This window comes from Pinus tabuliformis, chromosome 7 (genome assembly GCF_031772625.1).
Source record: "Pinus tabuliformis cultivar Carrire ecotype Pingquan chromosome 7, CPIR1, whole genome shotgun sequence".
Taxonomy (NCBI): Eukaryota; Viridiplantae; Streptophyta; class Pinopsida; order Pinales; family Pinaceae; genus Pinus; species Pinus tabuliformis.
In genome coordinates, this window is record NC_142293.1 from 845337240 (window position 1) to 845360209 (window position 22970).

Sequence of the window (22970 nt, forward strand, 5' to 3'; positions counted from 1 at the left end):
TTGTTTAGTCGTTATGGTTTGAATGATAGTTAAATTTCTGAATATGATGGCAGGTATCTCCATTAGATCTGGATTTTAGTATTGTTTTCTCCCTCTTTGTTAATGCTTGAATTAAGTTGTGCAGGAAATCCTTTTTTTGAGATTATCGGGCATTCGGGGAAGTTCTCGGTTGAACCAGCCAACTCCCGGATTGCATTTTCAAAAGAGCCTAGCCAGTTTTGATCCCGGGCCTATCATTTGAAATTTTTTGGTGAATGCATAAAGGGTTTTCTGAAGCACGTCATCTTATATTCAAAATCTTAAAAAATATTTCTGTGGCATACTGACAAATCTGGCTATTTAAGAGCTTGCAGCCTATGAATATTGTAATTATTTAGCTAGGGTTTTTTAAGGTTTCATTATTATTTGTTTCTGGGCATTTTGCTTTTATCATTGCAGGTACAGATTTTGAAAATTCTTCGGGGATTTCCATCAGGCAATCTGATCAAGGTTTCCATTAGGCAATCTAAAGCAGGAAGGGTTTAAAATTGTAATTAAGTTTCTGGACTACGGTTTCAGTTTCTATGCTGCCCAAGGTCGATTTTTATTTTCTGACAGAAAATCTCAAATTTTTCTATATATGCTCTCCAGATCTGCAAACCTTTCTGTTGCCCCTGCATGCGTCTATTTCTTTGCCTGCGCAGTCTATCAACCTCTCTTCATTGTCCCTTCTACATTGCCATCCTTACCCATCATCCTGCCTCTACGATTTTTCCCCCATTTCCCCACGAATCTCCTCACTACTCGCTCCACTACCCTCACTTCTCTCGTTGTCCTCCATCCGTGAGTTTTCCTCACTAATCCTACGTGCCAAACCCTCTCTCCACGTAGCTGCATATAACCTCCTCAATCACCTCTTTTCTACCCACGCCTTTCCTAAAACCCTCACGTTGTGGCATGCAGTGCCCATCCCTCGAATCCTCACGCGTCCGCTGCCACCTTTTCGCAGTCTTCCTTGCGTCTCCATTACCATTGTTGCCTTAGCCATTTCTCCATGCACCTGCAAACATCCTACCACGCATCCTTCAACCTGCAAGTCACATCTCCATCGCTGCCATTGCCCTCGCTACCTGTCCAAACTATCCTTGCAATAGCCGTTGTTCCATTCGCGCTGCCTACGATCCTTCTTCACACCTGCAAAAGAACTAAATCCTTCATTGCTACCATTCATTGCAAATCCTGTCTTCGATTGCCATTTCTGCCATCAACCCTACACTCAGATACACGCTCGGATACACACTCAGATTTTCATTTGTTTGGTTTAATACGATTAGGTTTTATTTTTTAGAATTAAATTGAGCTTCCTTTTTTTTATTTTTGTATGTATGCGGGTAAATTTAGTTAACATTTTGATTTTAATGTGTAGGGTATATTTTTATAATCTTTATTTAGTTTTTAGAATTAGATTTTTTAATAATAAAAAAAATAGTTTTAGATTTCATTTTAATTGTAATATATTTATTGTTTATCTTAAGTTTCATTTAGTTTAGAGTTAGACATTTTTTTTACTTTAGTTTTGTTTCATTAAAAATAAAGTCAAAAAAATATATAAAATCATAAAAGGTTTAAATTTTAATGTTTTGGTTTTCATTTTTTTTATTTTTTTATTTTAGATTTATTTTTTAGTTTAATTTTGTTTAAATTTTGATTTTAAAAATAATATCAAAAAATATAAAGAATAAAAAAATCCCAAAAGCATAAAAAGTTAATCCTTAGGCTTTTATTTAAAATTTTGTTTTATAGTTTAGATTTTTATTTTCATTTAGATTTAAATTTTGTTTATTTAGATTTTAGTTTTGTTTTATTTTTAAACTTAGAATTTTATAAAAATATAAAACTATATAAAAATTAAAAAATTTTGAAAAGACTAATTAAAAATTGGAAATTCCTTTTAAAGGCTTATTTTGCTGTTGTGGTATAGTTAAATGCGCTTAAATGTTTATTTAAGGATTAGCTATTGAAAAGTGGTGAATCATTTTGTGAGTTGATTAGCATTTGAATTTCATGGTTGAGTAATGAATTTTGATCCTTTGAAATTTAATTGCTAGAACTCTACGCATCTTTTGAATATCTTGCGTCTGGTGAAATTAATCATTGCATGGATTATATGATGCTCGTTACATGTTCGATATTTTGTAAATATTTTCAAGCAATCATTAAATTACTTCATAAGCAGCAGCAACTAATTAATTACTTGGTTGTCACTGACTCCATAAGGCATTGGTCTTAAGCATTTAAAGATCTAATCAAATTCTAAAATCGAACAAGTGCTGGTTTTCCCCTGCTGTGTCTCCCAAACCAGTTGATTCCCAGTTGGTCTTCATTTATCCCATAGGGTCTACGACCCTTAGCCTGCTTCAAGGAGACGGCTTAAACGGAGAGATCAGGGATCAGGGTGACAGCCCCTGGTCTGAGCGTTGTCGCGTTGCCTGGACAATCTGTGCGACAACAAGATCCAATGTGTCCCCTAGGCTTCCAGTACAACAAGTAATCAAGGAAATCGAGTAAAAGGGTTTAAAAACATGGATCACAAGAGGGGACTTCATAATGACATGCCCTTCCATAATGGGCTTTGACATGTGCTAATGTCTCCAAGCTCCAAATGCAGTTAGCAAAGTATCCCATTAGGTGGTTTCTAGTTCTAAAGGGGATAATATGTCCAAGGTACATCCTATAAAATGTGGTGGAATGTGATAAAGAGGTGAATGGAGTAGGGAATAAGAAGGGGTAGCCCTATGCCACATGCTAGGGTACAAGGGTAGCTAGTAAAAGAGAAGCCCGCACTTGAGTATATAATGTATAGGAAGGAGCAATCGTGGTAGGAGGTGCCCCGGCCTTGATTCTTCCACCCTTTATTATATGCCTTTTTCCTTTTATGATTTTTCTTCAATTAACTGCTCAGGACTCACGGGGTAAGAACATGATGTGTGAAATAGAGCAGTAGATACCCCCGTTTATGGTAGGGCGGTTAATTGCCCACCAGGGTTAGGAAAATCATGGGTTCCTATATGATGAAGGAGGCTCATAGAACCTGTACGAACCAAGGGTGATCGCCATGATGATGGGGTAGAGCTCATGCATTGGCTTTTTCCCACTTGCTAAATGTGTTTGTCCCAACCATCTTTTGCATTTTGTGGTACATTTTCCTATTGAATGTGGCCATATATGCTTTTAACTTTCTTTTCCGCTGCATCAACATCCTGGCTTCTTCCAGGCCATCACCCAAGGTGTGGGCAATGGGAAGGGGCAAGCTAACCCTATGTGGACGCAATGGAAGAATGTGGACGCAAGCGGGAGAAATGATAGATAAGGTAATAATGAATAGAAAGAGCGTAATGGATAAGGGAGTGGGACCATGCAACCAAAATCGGGGTTTCCTATGAGATACCATCCTAGGAACTAAATGGTCAGTAAAAGAGAAGTGTCCATGATAAGAAAACTACAATACTCAGTTTCCAAATGACAAGGCATACATTTAGATTTAGGAGGCCCGCCTTCAAACTTACGATCATGGCAGATGGGTGAGGGACCACATGACTCTATCAGGTGGCGGAGAAAATGGCACAATGAGCTAGGTGGTGGCTACAAGGGGCTACTGGCTACTGGCTGAGGACCATCTTGGAGAAAAAAATGCTCCTAGGGATATTACCCACAAAATGGTGGGTAACAAGGCCCTCTACACTTGTCATGGCAATTGAGGAGCCCAAAGCGGGCCCTAGGAGGGCAATCCACTAGCATGACATCCTCATTTTCTTCACTTCGGCTCACATGTGTGGAGATATTTATGTTTTAACGAAGGCTACAAGGTCGGCTTGTGACCTTGCTTGTAGTTTGCCCATTATTTTATTGTTTGAGGGGCTTGTAGGAAAAAATAGGCCTTAGTTAGTCACATATAAATTAGAGATCACTTCTTTGTGATCTGCCATCATCACATTTTGGAATTTCGGCCTCCTTAGAGGAATTTGCGATTGATCTTTTGCAGATGTTTGGAGATCTATTGGACGCATTTTGATGTTTGGAGCTGATTTTGGATATTCTTTGGATTTATTCTTTGATCTAATGCATAGAAATCTTGCATGTTATATTCTAAGTGTACTTTACAGTTGAATATCTATTTCTTGAATGTCTAATGTGTGGAATTATTGATTCTAGATTATGCTAAATTGTGCCATAATTTAGTGAAGATCAATTTTGAATTACTATCTAGATAAATATTGCATGCATTACTCATACATAACAAATAATGAATTGTCTAGTGGTGAACTCCTAGTCGCTCTCCCACAAAACTCCATTTTTCCATTGAGTGTGTAAATGCTAGAAATTTGATTGCTAGGGCATCAAATTTTGGCCTCCTTAGGAACAATCTTGGCTAATCTTTATCATCTTGAATTCCATATTCCCAAGTGACAAGGCACTAATCCAAATTGTTGTTGATCATTCTTAAATTTCCTCCATATTTTCTCTCTCAAATTCAGCCCTTTCAAGGCTAAGTTAAGAAACTTGGGCCTCGTGCAAATCCCTGAGCAAGAGGAATTTTGGTGGTTGGAGAGCCTCAACATCAAGAGGATACTATTTTCCACTAAATCTATCATTTTGGTGAGCATCCACTTCAATTTCATCCATAAATTTGCTTGCACTAGTTGTCTACCTAAGAGGGAAACCGTAGTTCTACTTCCTTCAACTTAAGGGCCTCCTTGAAGGCTTCATGAGCCTTGGCATGGCTAATATACTTCATAAGCAACCTTTTCTCCTAGCCTTGACCTTGAGTTACTCCAACACTCTTCAAATTTATCAAACCCTAGGTCTTATGCATTTATTTCTAGACCTCTTTACAGAAAGCAAATTGCTTCATTTTGAACCCTTGAGCATAAATTGTGTCATTCTTGAAGAGTTCCTAGTGAGATCATTTCACACATTAGCCCTACAATATCCATTATAAGTGATTTCCCTCCTCCCAAGACTCCTCCCATTGGTGAAAGCTCATAAAGAGTAGTGGGTTTTGGCTATGGTGACAGTGGGCCACTACCCCATTGTTGTTTCTTGGTATAATTTACACCTTGTAGGATTTCCCTCTCCAAGGCCTGCTAGATTTTGTGACAACATAGCCATTAAGATCATGCACCCTATCATCTACAATATTAGTATCTAGTATCTACCCTATTTTGCATTTGTTATCAACATTCCCACCTATAGTAGCATGGACTTGGTATCTACATAATACATTTTGATTTTGAGGACTTAATGAGATAACTGCAGTTTATGGTTCTAATTTCTCGTGTGCTTGACATTTTATCATCATTGATGTAGTATTAGTTGTATGATTGAATTTGTATCGTCATGATGTAAAATTGTAAACACTTTAGTTTCAAAATTCTAAAGAGATCTCAATCTTTGTCTATATTTCATTTTTGTATGTATAATAATTCACTAATCTGTTATATATATATATATATATATATATATATATATATATATGTTGTCTTCGGAGTCATGTTTCAGGGGTTGTTGTGTCACATGTCAAACACTTGTATTTGTGTGTCCAATGTTGAACACTTGTATTTCCGTGTCTCATGTCAGGTGACTTTGGATGGTTACCTTGATGTGCAAGCATTAGAGTCTTGATTGCTGAGTTTAGAGCCTATTTTAAGCATCAAACACATTATTTACAAGGTAGAGGTTTGGCACAATAACCTGCTATAACAGATTGTGTCAAGACTAAGACAGAGACACAGTTTGATGCACTTGGTTATTCAGATCACATAACCAAGAATTGATCAATTTTGAAAGCTATTACGGACTCACCAATTTATCCATTTGTGTTCATTCATTTCTGGTATGACTTTTTGAATCTGAGCATGCCATTCAGCACTGATTCAGGGTTTCTCTTTGATTAGTTTTCATTGGTTGCTTGCAAATCGACCCAGCCATAACTATTTTTCCCATAATTCCCCATCATTTAATTGCCCCTCCAAATCTCTCTCATCTTCCACAAAGATCATGTGGCTAGAAATGTAACATTTTCATCCTACTGACCCTATTCCTCTCAGTCAGTAACATAAATTTATAATGGTTATCGCTTGCTTTAGTGGATGATTATTAATAATTGTTATTGTCTTTAAATTTATTGCATAGTTTATCTTTGATAGAGCACAACACAATACTTTTGTGAGAAACCATTTGTAGCATGGAAAATTTTGCACCATGTTGCCATTGTTGTAGGGATTTTTCAGAATGTCCTCCAGATTGCCCTGATCAACATAAAGTTCAATTACTCCATTGCTCCCCCCCACTCTGCACATTAGGTTTCTATCATAATTACTTAACAACAATTTAGGCAACAAAAACCCCTTCCTGTGTATGACATATCTATTATGAAAGGACATCACAACGATAAATTCCTCGACTCTCCAAAGGGACATATGACATCTACTACATTAGTGCCTATCTATATAGTTTCAACTGAAACGAACTTTCAAGTAAGGATATCACATATTCAGCAAAGGACATCAACTACATAACATCTATGCTCGCAACGGCCATGGCCTCATCTGAGAATATTTGCATATATACAGCCTCGTAAAGATTATTTTATATTGTACATGAATGAGAAGTATTATAGGAAGCATCCTCACTAGGAAATTCCTACTTTACTAAAGCTGAAGGAAGTGCATAAAGCTGGAAAATAAACCACTATCACCTTGCTTACCTCATTTCACTTTCAAATTAGTGCTCACAAACATTAGAGAGGTACCACTAAGTGATCTAAGTGTCAACAAGTGGAAAAAGAAGTCATTAAATGTCTTTCTACTTCTCCACAAAAAAACAAGGAAACTAAAAGCTAATCTTGCTTCTTTATGACAGAAAAATGACTAAAAGTAAACAAAATATGCTTAATCTATATGCCTACATGCCTAAGATGCAAAAAAAGAGGAAGCTAGACAGGTTTTGTTTCTAATGAGTAATTTAATAACGCAATTAAAATAACCAATGCATTATTGACTCGGAAGGAAAGCAAATACGTTGAACGAAATTATCTCAGTCCGAATGCTAAGATTTTATCAAGACGATGAAAACAGCAAAGAAAAGTCTAAGGAAAACTAATGTTCCTACACACATGACCCTTATTTTCCCACCTCCCGTCCTTGCCATGCATCTGCCCAACCTTGCAAAGGAAGATGTGATATTTTGCTACCTTGTTTCACTAAGGCTCATATGGATGGGAAGTGTTGTTATATTGACATAATAATATAATGGTTACATTGGGTGTATAATTACACTCAGCTGATGTATTGAATTCTAGAAATGCATGGTAGTGTAGGTGCATTGCATATTCCTTTTGCATAGTTAATATCATCATATCATGCTCTCATGCTAGCCTAGATTGCATGTAGATTAGACATGCACTTAGTTTAGATTTACACTTCGGTAAGGATTATTACTTTTCATGAAAACCATGGGCAATACCCTATGCCCAATGCACATGCTCCCGAACACTTGTATTGTAATGTGCAAGTTACAAGACTGTGGTTCAAGGATATTGTTGGAGTTCTCATGAACTCCAGTTCGAGTACATGGATGATGCACTCTACAGAGAGAGCATGTCCCAACTAGAGACAGATGTTACCCAACAAAAGCAATGTTTTAAAACTCCGACTCCGACTCGGTATCAACTCGGTATCGACTCGACCGGCTCGATTTCAATGACTCAGTCGTTGTAAAAATTACATTAAATATTTATTTTTTATAAAAACACATAATTTTAAAGATTTTCATTCATGTTTCCAAACACACAGCATTAGAATATAGATAGAAGACAACATATGATCAAAGTAGGCTCATGAATATATCCATTATATCAAAATGGCACTCAGTGCATTGTCCAATACATACACGATGATGATATAGAGATCAAAACAAAAACACATAACCAAGGAGGCTATAAATGGCCTCTACAACAAAAGTCTGTGACCAGTACTACTAGGCCCTAGCTACTGCTAGAGTTGCCAACATCATCTAGCTCAGTGTTACTTGGGAGCAGGAGCGAAAGTGGGGAGCGAGAGCGAAAACGGGAGCGGGAGCGACATTTTCAAAAGCTCTTGGTTTGGGAGCGAATCCGAGAGGAGTTCGACAACCAATGTCACTAACATCAAGGTACATAGAGGGATTGGTGCTCTTGATTAAATACAAGTTCCATACCCTAATACATGACAAAATTCGATGGAAACATTGCAATCCTCTAATCCTGAAATCCTGAAAAACTGATAAGTCTGCAGAATTTTGAATGAAATCTAAAATTCTACTTTCTCCATATGAAATCCAATGAGGCCGAAACCACTCTCAAATATCCTGAGTCATTTCATGGTAATGTTAAAAATTTAAGTAAAAGGATGAAAATGAAGATTAAAGAGAATGTCACTTTTACTTTAAGAATTTAACATTACCATGAAATTTGAATAGCATATCAATAGTAGAGAGCATTTGAGTGTGTTAAATAGGGTTTGGGAGGGGGAAATGGACCCCAAATAACATTTAATTAATTCATAAAACGCATTGGAGTCCAAACCAATCAGCAAACACTTCAAAATTTCATTAAAAAAATGTCAAATCGCTGTTTTGATGGGATTACAGGCCACTGGTTATGACTCGGCCGAGTCAATACGGAAACGGCCGAGTTGGCCGAGTCAGCCATGACTCGGCCGAGTCATGGCTGACTCGACCTACTGAACCGTTTCCTCCACCGAGTCACATTTCTGGGCAATGAAACAGATCAACTCGACCGTTTCCGTTTCGAATCGGCCGAATTTTAAAACTATGAACAAAAGTCGGTGAATGCGAGGAGAAATTTTTCTCCTATTCATCTCTTCTAGCTGGCAGCCACCTTCTAGATAATGTAACATGCCATCAATATCTCCACCATTTCCATTAGTCATGTGCCTCTTCCATTTGTCAAGAGCACATGTTGGAAGGTGAGCATCCAATCAAAAGGTACTTTATTCACTTTGCAATCGGGTGATTATGTTTGTTCCAACCTTTGCACATTCCAAATTTAGGGGCCAACCCCTAGACCTTGATTTTAGGAGCCCTCTACACTTTTCATGGCATCATTGGAGCTCAATGCAAGCCCTAGAAGGGCCTATGAAAGCATGACATCAGCATTTTGGCCCTCTTGTTGGGAGATTTATTATGTTTCACATTAGCTACAAGGTCAATTTGTGACTTTGATTAGTTCTTGCTTTCCCATTACTTTAATGTTTGAGAGGCTTCTAGTTCTAGGCACAATTAGACATTAGTAGCACACAAATCATTCATTTTTGATCTCTCATCATCTCATCACTTTAAAATTTCATCCCTCTTGAGCAATTCACACTTTCTCTTGTGGAGGATTTGGAGTAATCCTGATGCACTTTGACATTTGGAGTTGATTTGTCTACCTTTGGAGCAATCCTTTGGATGCATGGAATGGATTCTTTGCATGTTATCATCTAAGTGTAAATATATGTTGAAAAGTTATTTCTTACATTTCTAATGTATGGAAATTTGTTGATTCTAGCAAATATAATTGTGCCCTAATTTGTTGAATATCTATTGAATGCCAATCTAGATGATCTATTGCATGCATTATTCATACAAAATGTGTAAATGAATGTCCTTACTGGTGAACTCTTGGTAGCTCTCCCATGAAAAATCAATCTTCCATTGCATAGGTAATTGTTGAAATTTTGCTTTCTAGGGCATCAAAATTTTGGCCTCCTTAGAAGCTCTTTGGTAGATCTAAAGCATTGAGGACTTCACAATCCCAAGGAACAAGGGACTGTCCATTTGGTTGGTGATCACATCTTAATTTTATCCATCTGTTCTCTCTCTTAATTTTTTTCCTCTCGAGGCTAGAGAAGAGAGCTATGGCTTGGTGCGAGTTTCAAGAGAGGAAGGATTTTGGTGATTGGAGAGCCTAAACATCAAGAGGGTAAGGGTTTCCACAAAGCCTATCAATTTGGTGGGCATCCACTCCAATTTCACATAAATTTGCTTGCCCTAAGAGGAAAACCTTAGTTTTTCTTCCCTCAACTTAAGGACTTCCTTGAAGGTTTCATGAGCCTTGGCATAACTAATATACATTGCAAGAAACATTTTCTTCTAACCTTGACCTTGAGTAACTCCAACACCCGTCGAATTTATCAAACCCTAGGTGTTGTGCCTTATTTCTAGGTCTTTTCATAGAAAGTGAATTGCTTCCTTGGGAAACCTTGTATCTGTATTGTGTCCCACATGAAGACTTCCTGGTGAGATCATTTCACACATTTAACCCTAGAATACCTATTATAAGTGATCTTTTTCCTACCGAGACTCCTACCATTGATGAAAATCCATTTATACCTTGTAGGGTTTCCCTCTCCATGCCCTGCTAGATTTTGCGGCAACATTTTTGGTGCAAATGCCGAGGACAAGAAGAGTGTGTCTTATCCCCATACAAGAATACAACTTATTTGGTGACTCCATTCGAAGAATGAAGCCCTCGTTCTTCATTGAGCTTCATATTCAATACTTGTCAGGCGAAGCAAGCATCTCTCAAGGCATCTTAAAATTCACCCTTGTGAATCACGTTTGACTGTCATGCGAAGATCAAGGCAATGGCTCCTTGGGAATTACATGAAGTTAATAATGATGCATTTTTGCATATTGAAGAAGGAATGGGGGATATTGGTCATTGTTTTGACAATGATCCAATATATGACATTGACGATGATCCTGTCTCTCTCACATCCCCTTCACCGTATCACCATATCACTCCCTCCATGTCCTCGAGGATACCAATGAAAATAATATGCCTGAGATTGTTCATCGAAATTTCATGAGCTTTATTATGGAAATCTCCATTCTATGGTTGGAAGAGAGCATCCAATGGCTCAAGTTGGATCCCTTTTCCTCATCCATGATTCTTGTTCATAATGCATGGTTCCCTTATTTTCCCACCTCCCATCCTTGCAATGCATCTGCCCAACCTTGCAAAGGAAGATCTGATATTTTTCTACCTGGTTTCACTAAGGCTCATATGGATGGGAAGTGTTGTTATATTGAATCTGATAATATTTTCGTTACATTGGTTGTATGGTTACACTTAGCGCATGTATTGGATACTAGAAATGTCTGGTAGTATAGGTGCATTGCATATTCCTTTTGCAATCATATCATGTTCTCATGCTAGACTAGATTGCATATATATTAGACATGCACTTAGTTTAGATTTACACTTTGGTATGGATTACTTTTCATGAAAACCATGGGCGATACAATATGCCCAGTGCACATGCTCCCAAACACTTGTATTCTAATGTGCAGGTTACAATTCTATGGTCCAAGAAGATTGTTGGAGTTATGATGAACTCTAGTTCGAGTACATGGATGATGTGCTCTATAGTGAGCTCATGTCCCAATTAGAGCGAGATGTTACCCACCAAAAGTGGGTGACCCTTAGGAGAAATTTTTCTCCTATTCATCCCTTCCAGCTGACAGCCAGCAACCCCTGACAACCACCTTGTAGCCGATATAATGTGCCATCCATATCTCCACCATTTGCCTCAGTCGTATGCCTCCTCTCCCATATGTCAAGAGCACATGTTGGAAGGTGGGAATCTGATCAAAAGGTACTTTATTCATTTTGCAAATGGGTGTTTATGCTTGTTCCAACCTATACATATCCTAGATCTAGGCGCCAACCCCTAGACCTTCATTTTAGGATCCCTCTACACATGTCATGGCACCAGAGGAGCTTAACATAAACCCTAGAAGGGCCTATGGCAGCATGACGTAAGTGTTCAGCCCTCTTGTTGGGAGATTTATTTTGTTTCACATTAGCTACAAAGTAGGTATGTAACCTTCATTAGTTCTTTCCCATTACTTTAATGTTTGAGGGGCTTCTAGGCACAATTGACATTAGTAGCACACATATATATTACAGATCATTCATTTGTGATGTATAAGAATCTCATCACTTGGAATTTCAGCCCTCTTGAGTAATTCACACTTTTCTCTTATGGAGGATTTGGAGTAATCTTGATGCACTTTGACATTTAGAGCTGATTTGTCTATCTTTAGAGTTATTCTTTGGATGAATGGAATGGATTCTTTGCATGTTATCTTGTAACTAGATGTTGAAAAGTTATTTCATACATTTCTAATGAATAGAATTTCATTCATTCTAGCAAATATAATTGTGCCCTAATTTGTTGAATATTAATTGAATGTCAATCTAGATGATCTATTGCATGCATTACTCATAAACAATGTGGAGATGAATGTCCTTAGTGGTGAACTCTTGGTAGCTCTCCCATGAAAAACCCATCTTCCATTGCATAAGTAATTGTTGAAATTTTGCTTGCTAAGGCATCAAAATTTTGGCCTCCTTAGAAGCTCTTTGGTTGATCTAACGCATTGAGGACTTCATACTCCCTAGGAACAAGGGACTAGTCCATTTGATTGGTGATCACATCTTAATTTTATCCATCTTTTTTCTCTCTTAATTTAAGTCCTTTCAAGGCTAAAGAACAAAGTTATGGCTTGGTGAGAATTTCTAGGGAGGAAGGGTTTTGGTTATTGGAGAGCCTAAACATTAAGAGGGTAGGGTTTACCACAAAACCTATCAATTTGGTGAGCATCCACGCCAATTTCATCCACAAATTCTCTTGCCCTAGGTGTTTTCCCTAAGAGGGAAACCCTAGCTTTTCTTCCCTCAACTTAAGGACTTCCTTTAAGGTTTCATGAGCCTTTGCATAGCTAATATACATTGCAAGAAACCTTTTCTTCTAGCCTTGACCTTGAAAACTCTAGCACCCATCAAATTTATCAAACCCTAGGTATTGTGCCCTTATTTCTAGGGCTTTTCATAGAAAGTGAATCGCTTCCTTGTGGAACATTGTACCTATATTGTTTCCTTTTTGATGACTTCCTAGGAAAATCATTTCACGCATTTAGCCCTAGAATACCTATTATAAGTGATCTCTTTCCTTTTGGGACTCCTTCCATCGATGAAAATCCCTAAAGAGCGGGGGCTTTGCACTGTGGTGACAATGGTCCACTACTCCACTGTTGTTTCTTGGTCTGGTTTATAGCTTGTAGGGTTTCCCTCTCGACGGCCTGCTAGATTTTGCGACAACATTTTTGGTGCAATTTCCGAGGACAAGAAGAGTGTGTCTTATCCCCATACAAGAATACAACTTATTTGGCGACTCCATTCGAAGAATGAAGCCCTTGTTCCTCATTGAGCTTCATATTCAATGCTTGTAGGGTGAAGCAAGCATCTCTCAAGGCATCTTAAAATTCACCCTTGCAAATCACCTTTCACTGTCATTCGAAGATCAAGGCAATGGCTCCTTGGGAACTGCATGAGGTTAATATTGATGAATTTTTGCATATTGAAGAAGGAATGTGGGATATTGGTCATCGTTTTGCCAATGATCTAATATATGACACTTACGATGATCTTGTCTCTCTCCCATCTCCTTCACCATATCACTCCCTGCATGTCCTTGAGGACACCAATGAAAGTGATACACTGGACATTGTTCTTCATTGAAAGTTCATGAGCTTCATAATAGAGATCTCCCTTCTTTGGATGGAATAGAGGATCCAATGGCTCTAGTTGGATCCCTTTTCCTCATCCATGATTCTTGTTCATAATGCATGGTTTCTTTATTTTCCCACCTCCCATCCTCGCAATGCATCTACCAAACCTTGCAAAGGAAGATGTGTTATTTTGCTACCTTCTTTCGCTAAGGATCATATGGATGGGAAGTGTTGTTATATAGCACCTGATAATATGTTGGTTACATTAGGTCTATGATCACACTTAGCTCATGTAGTGGATACTAAAAATGTCCGGTAGTGTAGGTGCATTTCATTTCCTTTTGAATAGCTAATATGATCATATCATGTTCTCATGCTAGACTAGATTGCATATAGATTAGACATGCAATTAGTTTACATTTACACTTTGGTATGGCTTATTACCTTTCATGAAAACCTTGAGCGATACCCTACACCCAGTGCACATGCTCCCAAACACTTGTATTCTAATATGTAGGTTACAAGTCTATGGTCCTAGGAGATTGTTGGAGTTCTTATCGACTCCATTTCGAGTACATGGATGATGCGCTTTACAGTGAGCTCATGTCCAGTTGGAGCCAGATGTTACCCACCAAAAGTGGGTGACCCCTAGGAGATTTTTTCCTTCTATTCATCTCTTCCAGCCGGCATCCAACAACCATTGACACCACCTTGTAGCAAATGTAATGTGCCATCCATATCTCCGCCATCTACATCAGTCGTATGTCTCCTCTCCCATTTGTCAAGACCACATGTTGGAAGGTGGACATCTCATCAAAAGGTACTTTATTCATTTTGCAATTGGGTGCTTATGCTTGTTCCAACTTTTGCATGTCCCAACCTATTAGACTTCATTTTGTCACCATTAAGCAAATGATCGTCAATCCGGATCTCTCGCTATCTGATGAAGTGTTCCAAAGCAATCTCGTACAATGTTGGAAGCAAAACAATCCCAAAGATAACAAGAATCCATGATTACATGACTTAAAAAACTTATTTTCAAGCAATTGCGAAGTTTTCCTAGTCATTACCTGCGCAAACGTAGTTAAGATCATTATGGCCTACGCAATCCTACGCTTTGTTCTCCACTTAAAAGTGTGCAAGCCTCTTAACGTAGGTAAAACTTAAAAAGAAATTTCTAGAAGCTTTGATGGAGGAATATTTCCCAATTGAAGGCCTCGAGACCCTATTTACTTGGGCCTCATCCCTTCGTTCATGGATCAAACTCCCTCTCTTTGTGGAACCCTAATCCCTCTCTTTACGGACCTCATCCCTTTGAGAAGAGGATCTCAAACCTCCTCCTCTTGGCCTATAAATTCAGCACAGGCTAAAGGGTAAAGGAGGACTTTGGAATTGAGGTTGGAAGCTTGTCACTTTAGGGAAGATTGGAGACTATTGGATGGAGGTTTGCAACATCAAGGCTAAGGTTGAATCTTTCCTTTCTATTCAAGATCAATACAAGCAGTTGTTTCTTTCCTATTTGCACTTGTTATGATGCTCATTGCAAAACTCCTTGATCTTTTACATAGTTTGTAAATGGGTATTGGATTCATGCTACGATATATGCTATGTTGCAATTTCCATATATATTATCTTTCAATCGTTATCTATGTTATGCTTTTATTCCTTGTTTAGTTCTGTCTATGCAGATCCTCTCTTGAAACAGCAAGGAAAGGCTTTTGGAAGCATCAAGGTACATCTACAAGCATTTCGTATAAAGGTAAGAGGTTCTTGCGCGTTTTATATATCATATTTCAGTTATAGACTAAGGAAACTTTACAGTTACCTGTTCATTTTTATCTAGATTTGTCATTGAATCTAGGGAGATCGTTCTTGTCAGCAAGAACTATTTGTCGCCCATAACCCAACCCCTAATAGGAAATGAACTATCCCATCCTAAAGGGGTTATAACCGCTACACATCATACAAAGCAAGCTCACATTACTTGAGCTACAAGCAGTAATACAAGGAAAGAATCAGGAAAAAGTAAAATACAATCTAGACAGGTGGAAACAAAATGACAGAAGTAACTCATGCATCCACAATTACTCCCTCCTCTCATTTATACAACTAGGATGAGGTGCTTCATCATAGTCAGTCCCTTTGACCATGGCACTTGGCCATGAAGTCTTTTCCTCTTTGTTCCATCATTATTCACATGGCACCTATCAATTGAAAAGTGTTCCAAGGACATGTCACTTCCCTTTGAGGATTGGAAACACCTAATAGGATAGTCTATTAACCACTCCTACCTTGAGAGGTAACACCATTACATGACTAAGGCTCAAATTTTGGAAGAGAAGCCTCATATGAAGTGTTATTTTGCCCATCTCTTCCAAGCTTGGTTTACATAGGTGCAATAATGATTAATGTACCTGATGGTGAAAGTTGCAGCACTGGATATTGCGCATGATTGGCAAGTGATTTCATCTATAGATCTGGGCAACTTAACGAGGGTACAGGTCCGCCAGAGACATATTGACACCCATAGGTTCCTGCATTCCACAGCACTCCTGCATTTTCTTCGCTATTCATGAGATGATGCACCTGGAACCAGGATGCCCCCAGCAGGCTTAGCAGTGATCACATGGTTTGGCAATTGATCCACAGCCCAGATGAGGTTTGTCTCGTGCCATGAAGATAATAATAATATTTTCTTCCAAGCATAATTGTACCTCTTAAATTGACATAAAGAAGGTGCAGATAAAAGGAAATCTCCTCATGAAGAGAATAGCACTGCCCTTTTGCAGTCACGAAAAGGCTAGTATTATTGCTAATAACTCCTGGTGTCTTTATATACCCTTTAGGTTCAACCAAATCCTCATGTGGTTTCAAATGGAACTAACAACTTTTGCAAACTGTTCAAAACTTTGCTTAGTATAAAGATGTCAAATCTGCACAATCAAAACAGCAGAACAGCAGACCAGGCATCAACTAGTGATATGTTCACACTGAACACCACTCTTTCAAACAAAATTGTTCACCCAACATGATCAAATATTGGAGAATTGGTTCTAACACTGGTTGTCACAAAAGGCAGGGAAACAAAAAAATTAAAAATAAAAGCATGATGTCAATACAGGTTTGCAATACTAGCGTGAAAATATAAAACAATATCAAATCAACTAAAAACCTTTCTCCCTAAGAGCCTCTGGTGCCATAGCAACTACAATATAAGCCATCATACAACACATACATTTTACCGCATATCATTGCTTCTCATATCCAATCAGATTGTTTGAATGTTGTGCATGGAGATTAAGCACAATCTTTTATATTCAAGTGAAATACCTTTAGGACTGATGTCCCTCATTATAACAAACCTTTGCACTGTATATACTTAAAACGCTTCAAATGATGATAACTAAATCAGAGGCTCACAAAATAATTTTTCTTGGATAAGTTAACAACACAAATTATAATAAGAAAACTAATGTTGCAACTGACCAAATGATAATTAAAACTGAAAGCTATATATACCTCTGCAACACTAATGTTTTGAAGCCGACCTCAAAATTTAGCCACAAATATTTTCATTAAATGTTCTCTAAAGAGGTTCCTGCATGTAATTTTCATTATAGTCAAGAATAATTTCGATGAATTTTACTTCTTACCGGACAACGGAGATTCACTGTAACAGAATCTGAAACAACTTCAAGATCACTATCACCATCTTCACTGTTTTCCAGAGAGCCACCACCACCAATACAACGCCGAACACGAGCAAGAGCCTCTTCTAAAGGTTCACCTTCTGTCTCATGAGGCACTAAACGCAAAACCTGCAAGGTGTTTAAAATTTTAATCTCATTCAAGGCACACATGCAAGCATCAACCTTTGAATTTTCATGAGAAGGTATTTGATGAATTTAAATCTCCACTTCTACAATAAAAAACTTATTGTGCCTAAACTTGTATATTCTGAAATTTGATGATGGTTGAAGCAAGAATAAAGCAGACAAATAAAAGGTTCAAATAAGATCAACATAAAGTCTCCTACTGGGAAGATTCAGGATCCCATTGCAGAAATCAACTTCAAATTCAAATTCAGTCAGAATTCAATGCTAGTCAAAACCTGCTGAAGATAGTCAAGTTGGACAAAGATGTTCCAAGACATAACAAATTGAAGCAAAGCTGATCGCTCACAACTGTGGTTTAAATCTGATTAAGATGTAGCACCCTAGCACTTTGAATGTCAAATTTCCAATGGTTTTGCACTTTTGGATACCATTCTTTTCGAGAGTGCCTAGCATACTTGGTCTTTGTTCACATTGTCAAGATATTTTAGTGGTTTTTTCTTGATGTGATGAGGATTGAAGCCTCCTAGTTAGAATACCAAAGAAAATTATGAGGGAATATATTTTAGTGGTTATTTCTTGATGTGATGAGGTTTGAAGCCTCCTAGTTAGAATGCCCTAGGAAATATGAGAATGTTGCACACATAAGCCAGTCTGTTATAATGTGTAATAGTTATCAATTTTTGGATTTGTTTAGACTTCGCGGCCTCCAATCCCAGGATAAAAGCTTTGTATTCGGCTATGTTGTTAGTACATTTAAAATCTAGGCGGAACGAAAACAAAGTATGCTTTGCGGATGGGGATATAAGAATTATAACAGCTCCTGCCCCAATTTTGAACAAGCTCCATCAAAATACATAGTCCGTGTACCTTCATCTTCAGGATCAGAGTTTGACTCATCAATATACATCTTCCATTCACCAAACTCTTCTTCCAGTAACTCATCATCAGAATCCCCATGGAGAATAATGAAAGATCTAGTAGAAGGTTGTCGATACAATATGACATAAGAATTCTCTCCCATGGGAATTTTGACTTGTGACTTGTCAACAAAGAAAATTGCCCCTGATTTCTCCAGAATTTTTTGAAAAGAAGGATTTCCCATTTAATCGGAATATCTACTACCAATATGTCAATTGTTGTTTCTGTCTAAGGGTATTCTTCCCTCAAGGAACTGCCCCCTCCCCCAAGGATCAGGAGGCGGAACCACGTCCCGTACAGATCCACCAGAGATGATCCAGATCTCTTCAGCTACCGAAATTAACCAAGTTTTTTTTACTTTTGTGATTTTAGCAGAATTGCATATGGAATAGTATGAAAAGCCACATGTGGATACTGTAAAGAAGATGAAACATAATGACAACCATCAAATCAAAGTAAAAAAAACACATTGATAACGAAGCTCACCCAGTGTGGATTATGTCTTTGGGCCCTAGTGTCAAGAGTGGGGAGGTCACTTCATTGAATGCTGTAAAATGACGATGAGTACACAGTATATTCTGTCATTACAAGGATAAATTCCCTCAACCAGAGTGGCATGTCTCTCCACGAAACATACTCAGAAACTCTCACTCATATGGGCAAATTCCCTCAACAAGAGTGGCATGTCTCTCCATGAGACGTCCTCCTATAGGAACTCTCACTCAAATGGGCCCTTCTTCAGCATGACAAGCTAATAAATTCTCACATGACGTGGCATACAAGAATCCCTCAACATAATGATATCAAGGGTCTCGACAACAAAAACATCATCTCAGAAAATCAAAAGAAAGACATGACAACATTGCATCATATACCTCCACTTTCAATGATGGTCGGAAAATGCAAAGCTCGGCTGACAAAATGGACTGCACTACTGAATTTGTGACGCAAAATCACGTCAAACGACTATAAACTTGACCCCTTTCTAACATTGTGAAAATCTGGACCCTCAGGAATCTTGAAGATTCCCCCAAATATTCCTTTATGGAGATGGCCATAAAATCCGCTGCTCGGATGAAAATTATGAATGCACTACTGCGCTCCGTGCGAAATTCTATGAAAAATGACTATGAAGTCAGCATTATTATGTCTCTACCAAAAATCAACATCCAAGGGAATATTTTAGATTCCACAAGATTCTGCAAAGATTCTTTGTCATTGGCCACCTGAATTTATGTTGCTCAGATGCAGAAACAAACAAGACCATCACGTTCCTTGCGAAATTATGGTTCTTTTAAGCATACAGTTGGCATGAATCTGACACTGTGAAAAATCGCCCTCCAGTAAATCTTTTAGATTCCTCACTACATCGAGGAATATTCCAAGAAATTTTCCCCTAGAATATTCTCGTCTCGAAAATCGTGCCTTGCATGGGCATGCTCCTGGTTCCGTCTGCAATTCGTGGTTCTGCATTTGGCGCTCTCACCCAGCGAATGACAAATGTTGGGTTAAATACTTATGTTGGGGCGGAGATTACAATTCATAGGTCATTTCCCCACGGCTGTTATGGGATCCACCCAGGGTCAAACCCCACAGGCACGCTGGCGCAATGTTATTTTGTTGGCAGTTTCATTTTAACAGCATGCGGTTATGTTAACCGTTGGGCGCAATGTTGCACAAAGTGGGGACGTTTTTTGGAAGCGTCATTTCCCAAAAATCCAGGAAGCGAAGCTTCTCGGAAGCGTCTACTATATATACAAAAGATATATATATATATATTTTGCATTCATATTAAAAAAACATCCATAATACCAAATTAGTTGTAGAAGATATGGAAGCATGCATATTTTTACATAAATCAAGATAGATATGACATCCATTGTACATTAATGATTAATTATTCGAGCATCAACCATCTAGAATCTAAATTCTTCTCCTCTTGTCTAGCCTTTGCCTCTACCTCGATTGTCTAGGGATATTAGTCAACATTGCCCAATTTTGATCAAACTACCTAATCCAAGCCTTAAAATATGGTAGAAAAAGCTTAACATGCTTGATCGATGATTTTGACTTGATTGAAAGGTAATTTTTTGCTAAGGGCATGACAAAGGAGTTCAACAATTAACACCACCAACACTAGGGTACATATAGGGCTTGGTGCTCTTGATTAAATGCTAATCACATACCCTCATACATGATATAATCTAATGAAATGCCACAATCCCATTGATCCTGAATTCCTGAAAACTGTTAAGTCTGCTGAATTTTGAATAGGATATGAAATTCTATTTTCTCCATATGAAGTCCAATGAGGCTGGAACCACTCTCAAACATCTTGAGTCATTTCATGGTAATGTTAAGAATTTAAGTAAAAGGATGAAAATGAAAAATAAAGGAGAATGTCACTTTCGTTAAATTCTGAGTGTGTCTGGAGCCACCAGGATCAATCGATCCTCCAGTGGAACCGCAGACCCAAAAATTGGATCCACGATTCCACCATTTTTTGGCGATTCCTGGAAAATTGGATCCGCGGGGGTCCGATTTGCAGTTTCGGCTACCCGATCTACGGATCCAGAAAGGATCAGCTACAGATCCAAGGAAGTTCAAGCGTGTATCCGCCACAGATTGCGAGTGAATCCGAGAGAAGCTGGATGGTTCACACAGTTTCGCGAGGCTTTTTTTGTTTTTTGGGGAAATTTCAAACTATTATGTGAGGAACGATGCTTTCCAAATACTCCCAAGGCGCTCCTTCATGCTCCCTAATGGTAATGTTAAATTCTTAAAGTAAAAGGAAGAAAATGAAAGATAAGGGAGAATGACACTTTTATCACTTTTACTTAAATTTTTAACATTACAATGAAATTACTCGAGATGTTTGAGCGTGGTTCCAACCTCATCAGACTTCATATGGAGAAAAACAAAATTTCATATCCCATTCAAAATTCAACAAGCTTAACATTGTTTAGGATCAATGGGATTGTGGCGTTTCATTGGATTATATCATGTATGAGGGCATGTTAATGGAATTTAATCAAGAGCGTTGAGCCCAATATGTACCCTAGTATTGGTGTTGTTGATTGTTGAACTCCTTTATCATGCCCTTAGCAAACATGTACCCTTCACTGAAGTCAAAATCATTGATCAGGCATGTTTAAACTTTCTCTACCATATTATAAGGCTTGGATTAGGTCGTTTGATCAAAATTCAGCAATGTTGACTAATATCCCTCGAGGCAAAGGCTAGACAAGAGAAGAGGAATCTAGATTCTAAATGGTTGACGCTGGAATAATTACTCATTGATGTACAATGGATACCATATCTATCTTGATTTATGTAAAAATGTGTATGTTTTCATGTCTTCTACAACTAATTTGGTATTTTGGAAGTTTTTTTTTTAATAAATGCAAATATATATATATATAGTAGATGCTTCCGAGATGCCTCGCTTCCTAGATTTTTGGGAAATCACACTTCTGTAGATCTTCTTCCAAAAAACGTCCCTGCTTCGTGCAACATTGGGAGAGACAGAGGACATGAGGCTTTGATAGGCCAAGTAAGGAATCATAGACAATAGCCATAGAGTAAAGTTGAAGTAAGACATTACTTAATCAAGCAAAAGAAGTTGTTGACAATATTGAGAAATCCAAGGGCGGCTAGATTATGTGATTTATCTTACATTGATAGTTGCTTGTGACGTATTTTTGCTTATCTTGATTAGATTCTTTTTCACCTTAATTATTATTGTGTTTTTTTCATCAAACTAACAAACCATAAAGACCAGTGAGACAAAAGGACAGAGGATATAGGCAATTAGCACAGGCCAAAACCTCTCCACTTGATAGGAAAACCCACAGGAATTCTTCTCTTCTTATAGAATCTTCAATTGACAAATTCCAAGACCTATGACCCTTGACCAAAACCCTCCAAGACCAAGTCCCTCGACGAACTTTCCTTCTAGCAGTTCCTTAGCAACTACTACAGTTTCAACCTCTACAAATTCTTCTGCAACTTCGACCTCTCTAGCAGATTGAGAGTTTGACCTTTCACAACTTTCACCTAGCTGTGCAGCTTCACAGCTTTGATGTAGCTTCACAACTTTGATGCAACTTCGATGCAACTTTAGAATTTTGTCTTGCCTAGTAACTGTAGAAACCCTAACAAGAGAGAGAGAGAGAGGCCCAAAACTTCGATCTTGTTCTTCTTCTTCTTCTTTGTCCTTTTCTAGCTTCTATCTTGAGGAGATCGAACTTGCTTGAGAGTGTGTACAAATGAGGTCAAGTTCCTTCTTATTTATAGGCTTTTGAGGGGTACAAATTGCTATCTTCAGGTTAACTTGTCCCTTCATGTAGGCCGACTTGATCTTTGCACCATGACGAGGTCTTGGAGGGTCTTTTGACTTTCTTTTGACTCAAATAAATTTTGTTTACAATATGTAACATGGCCAAAACGGTCTTCCATACATGACGACGACTCAATTGACTTTTTGACTCAATGCCTAGAAGCACTCAATGGCTGCTTAACCTAAAAATATATTTCCCTTGAGCATGAAACCCATGCCTAAAGAATAAAAATAATAAATGTATTTTTCTCTTTTCATTAAATACATAAAATCATAAT

The 22970-nt window shown here is 38.0% G+C and overlaps 1 protein-coding gene across 1 annotated transcript in view; it reads right to left on the reverse strand.

Moving 5' to 3' along the window:
* LOC149250262 (E3 SUMO-protein ligase SIZ1-like) overlaps window positions 1-22970 on the reverse strand; it is a 338204-nt gene that overhangs the window by 55875 nt on the left and 259359 nt on the right. Inside the window, exon 10 of the mRNA XM_089453590.1 lies at window positions 17253-17417. Coding sequence (XP_089309716.1) covers window positions 17253-17417 — 165 coding nt within the window. The remainder of the gene's footprint in view (window positions 1-17252; window positions 17418-22970) is intronic.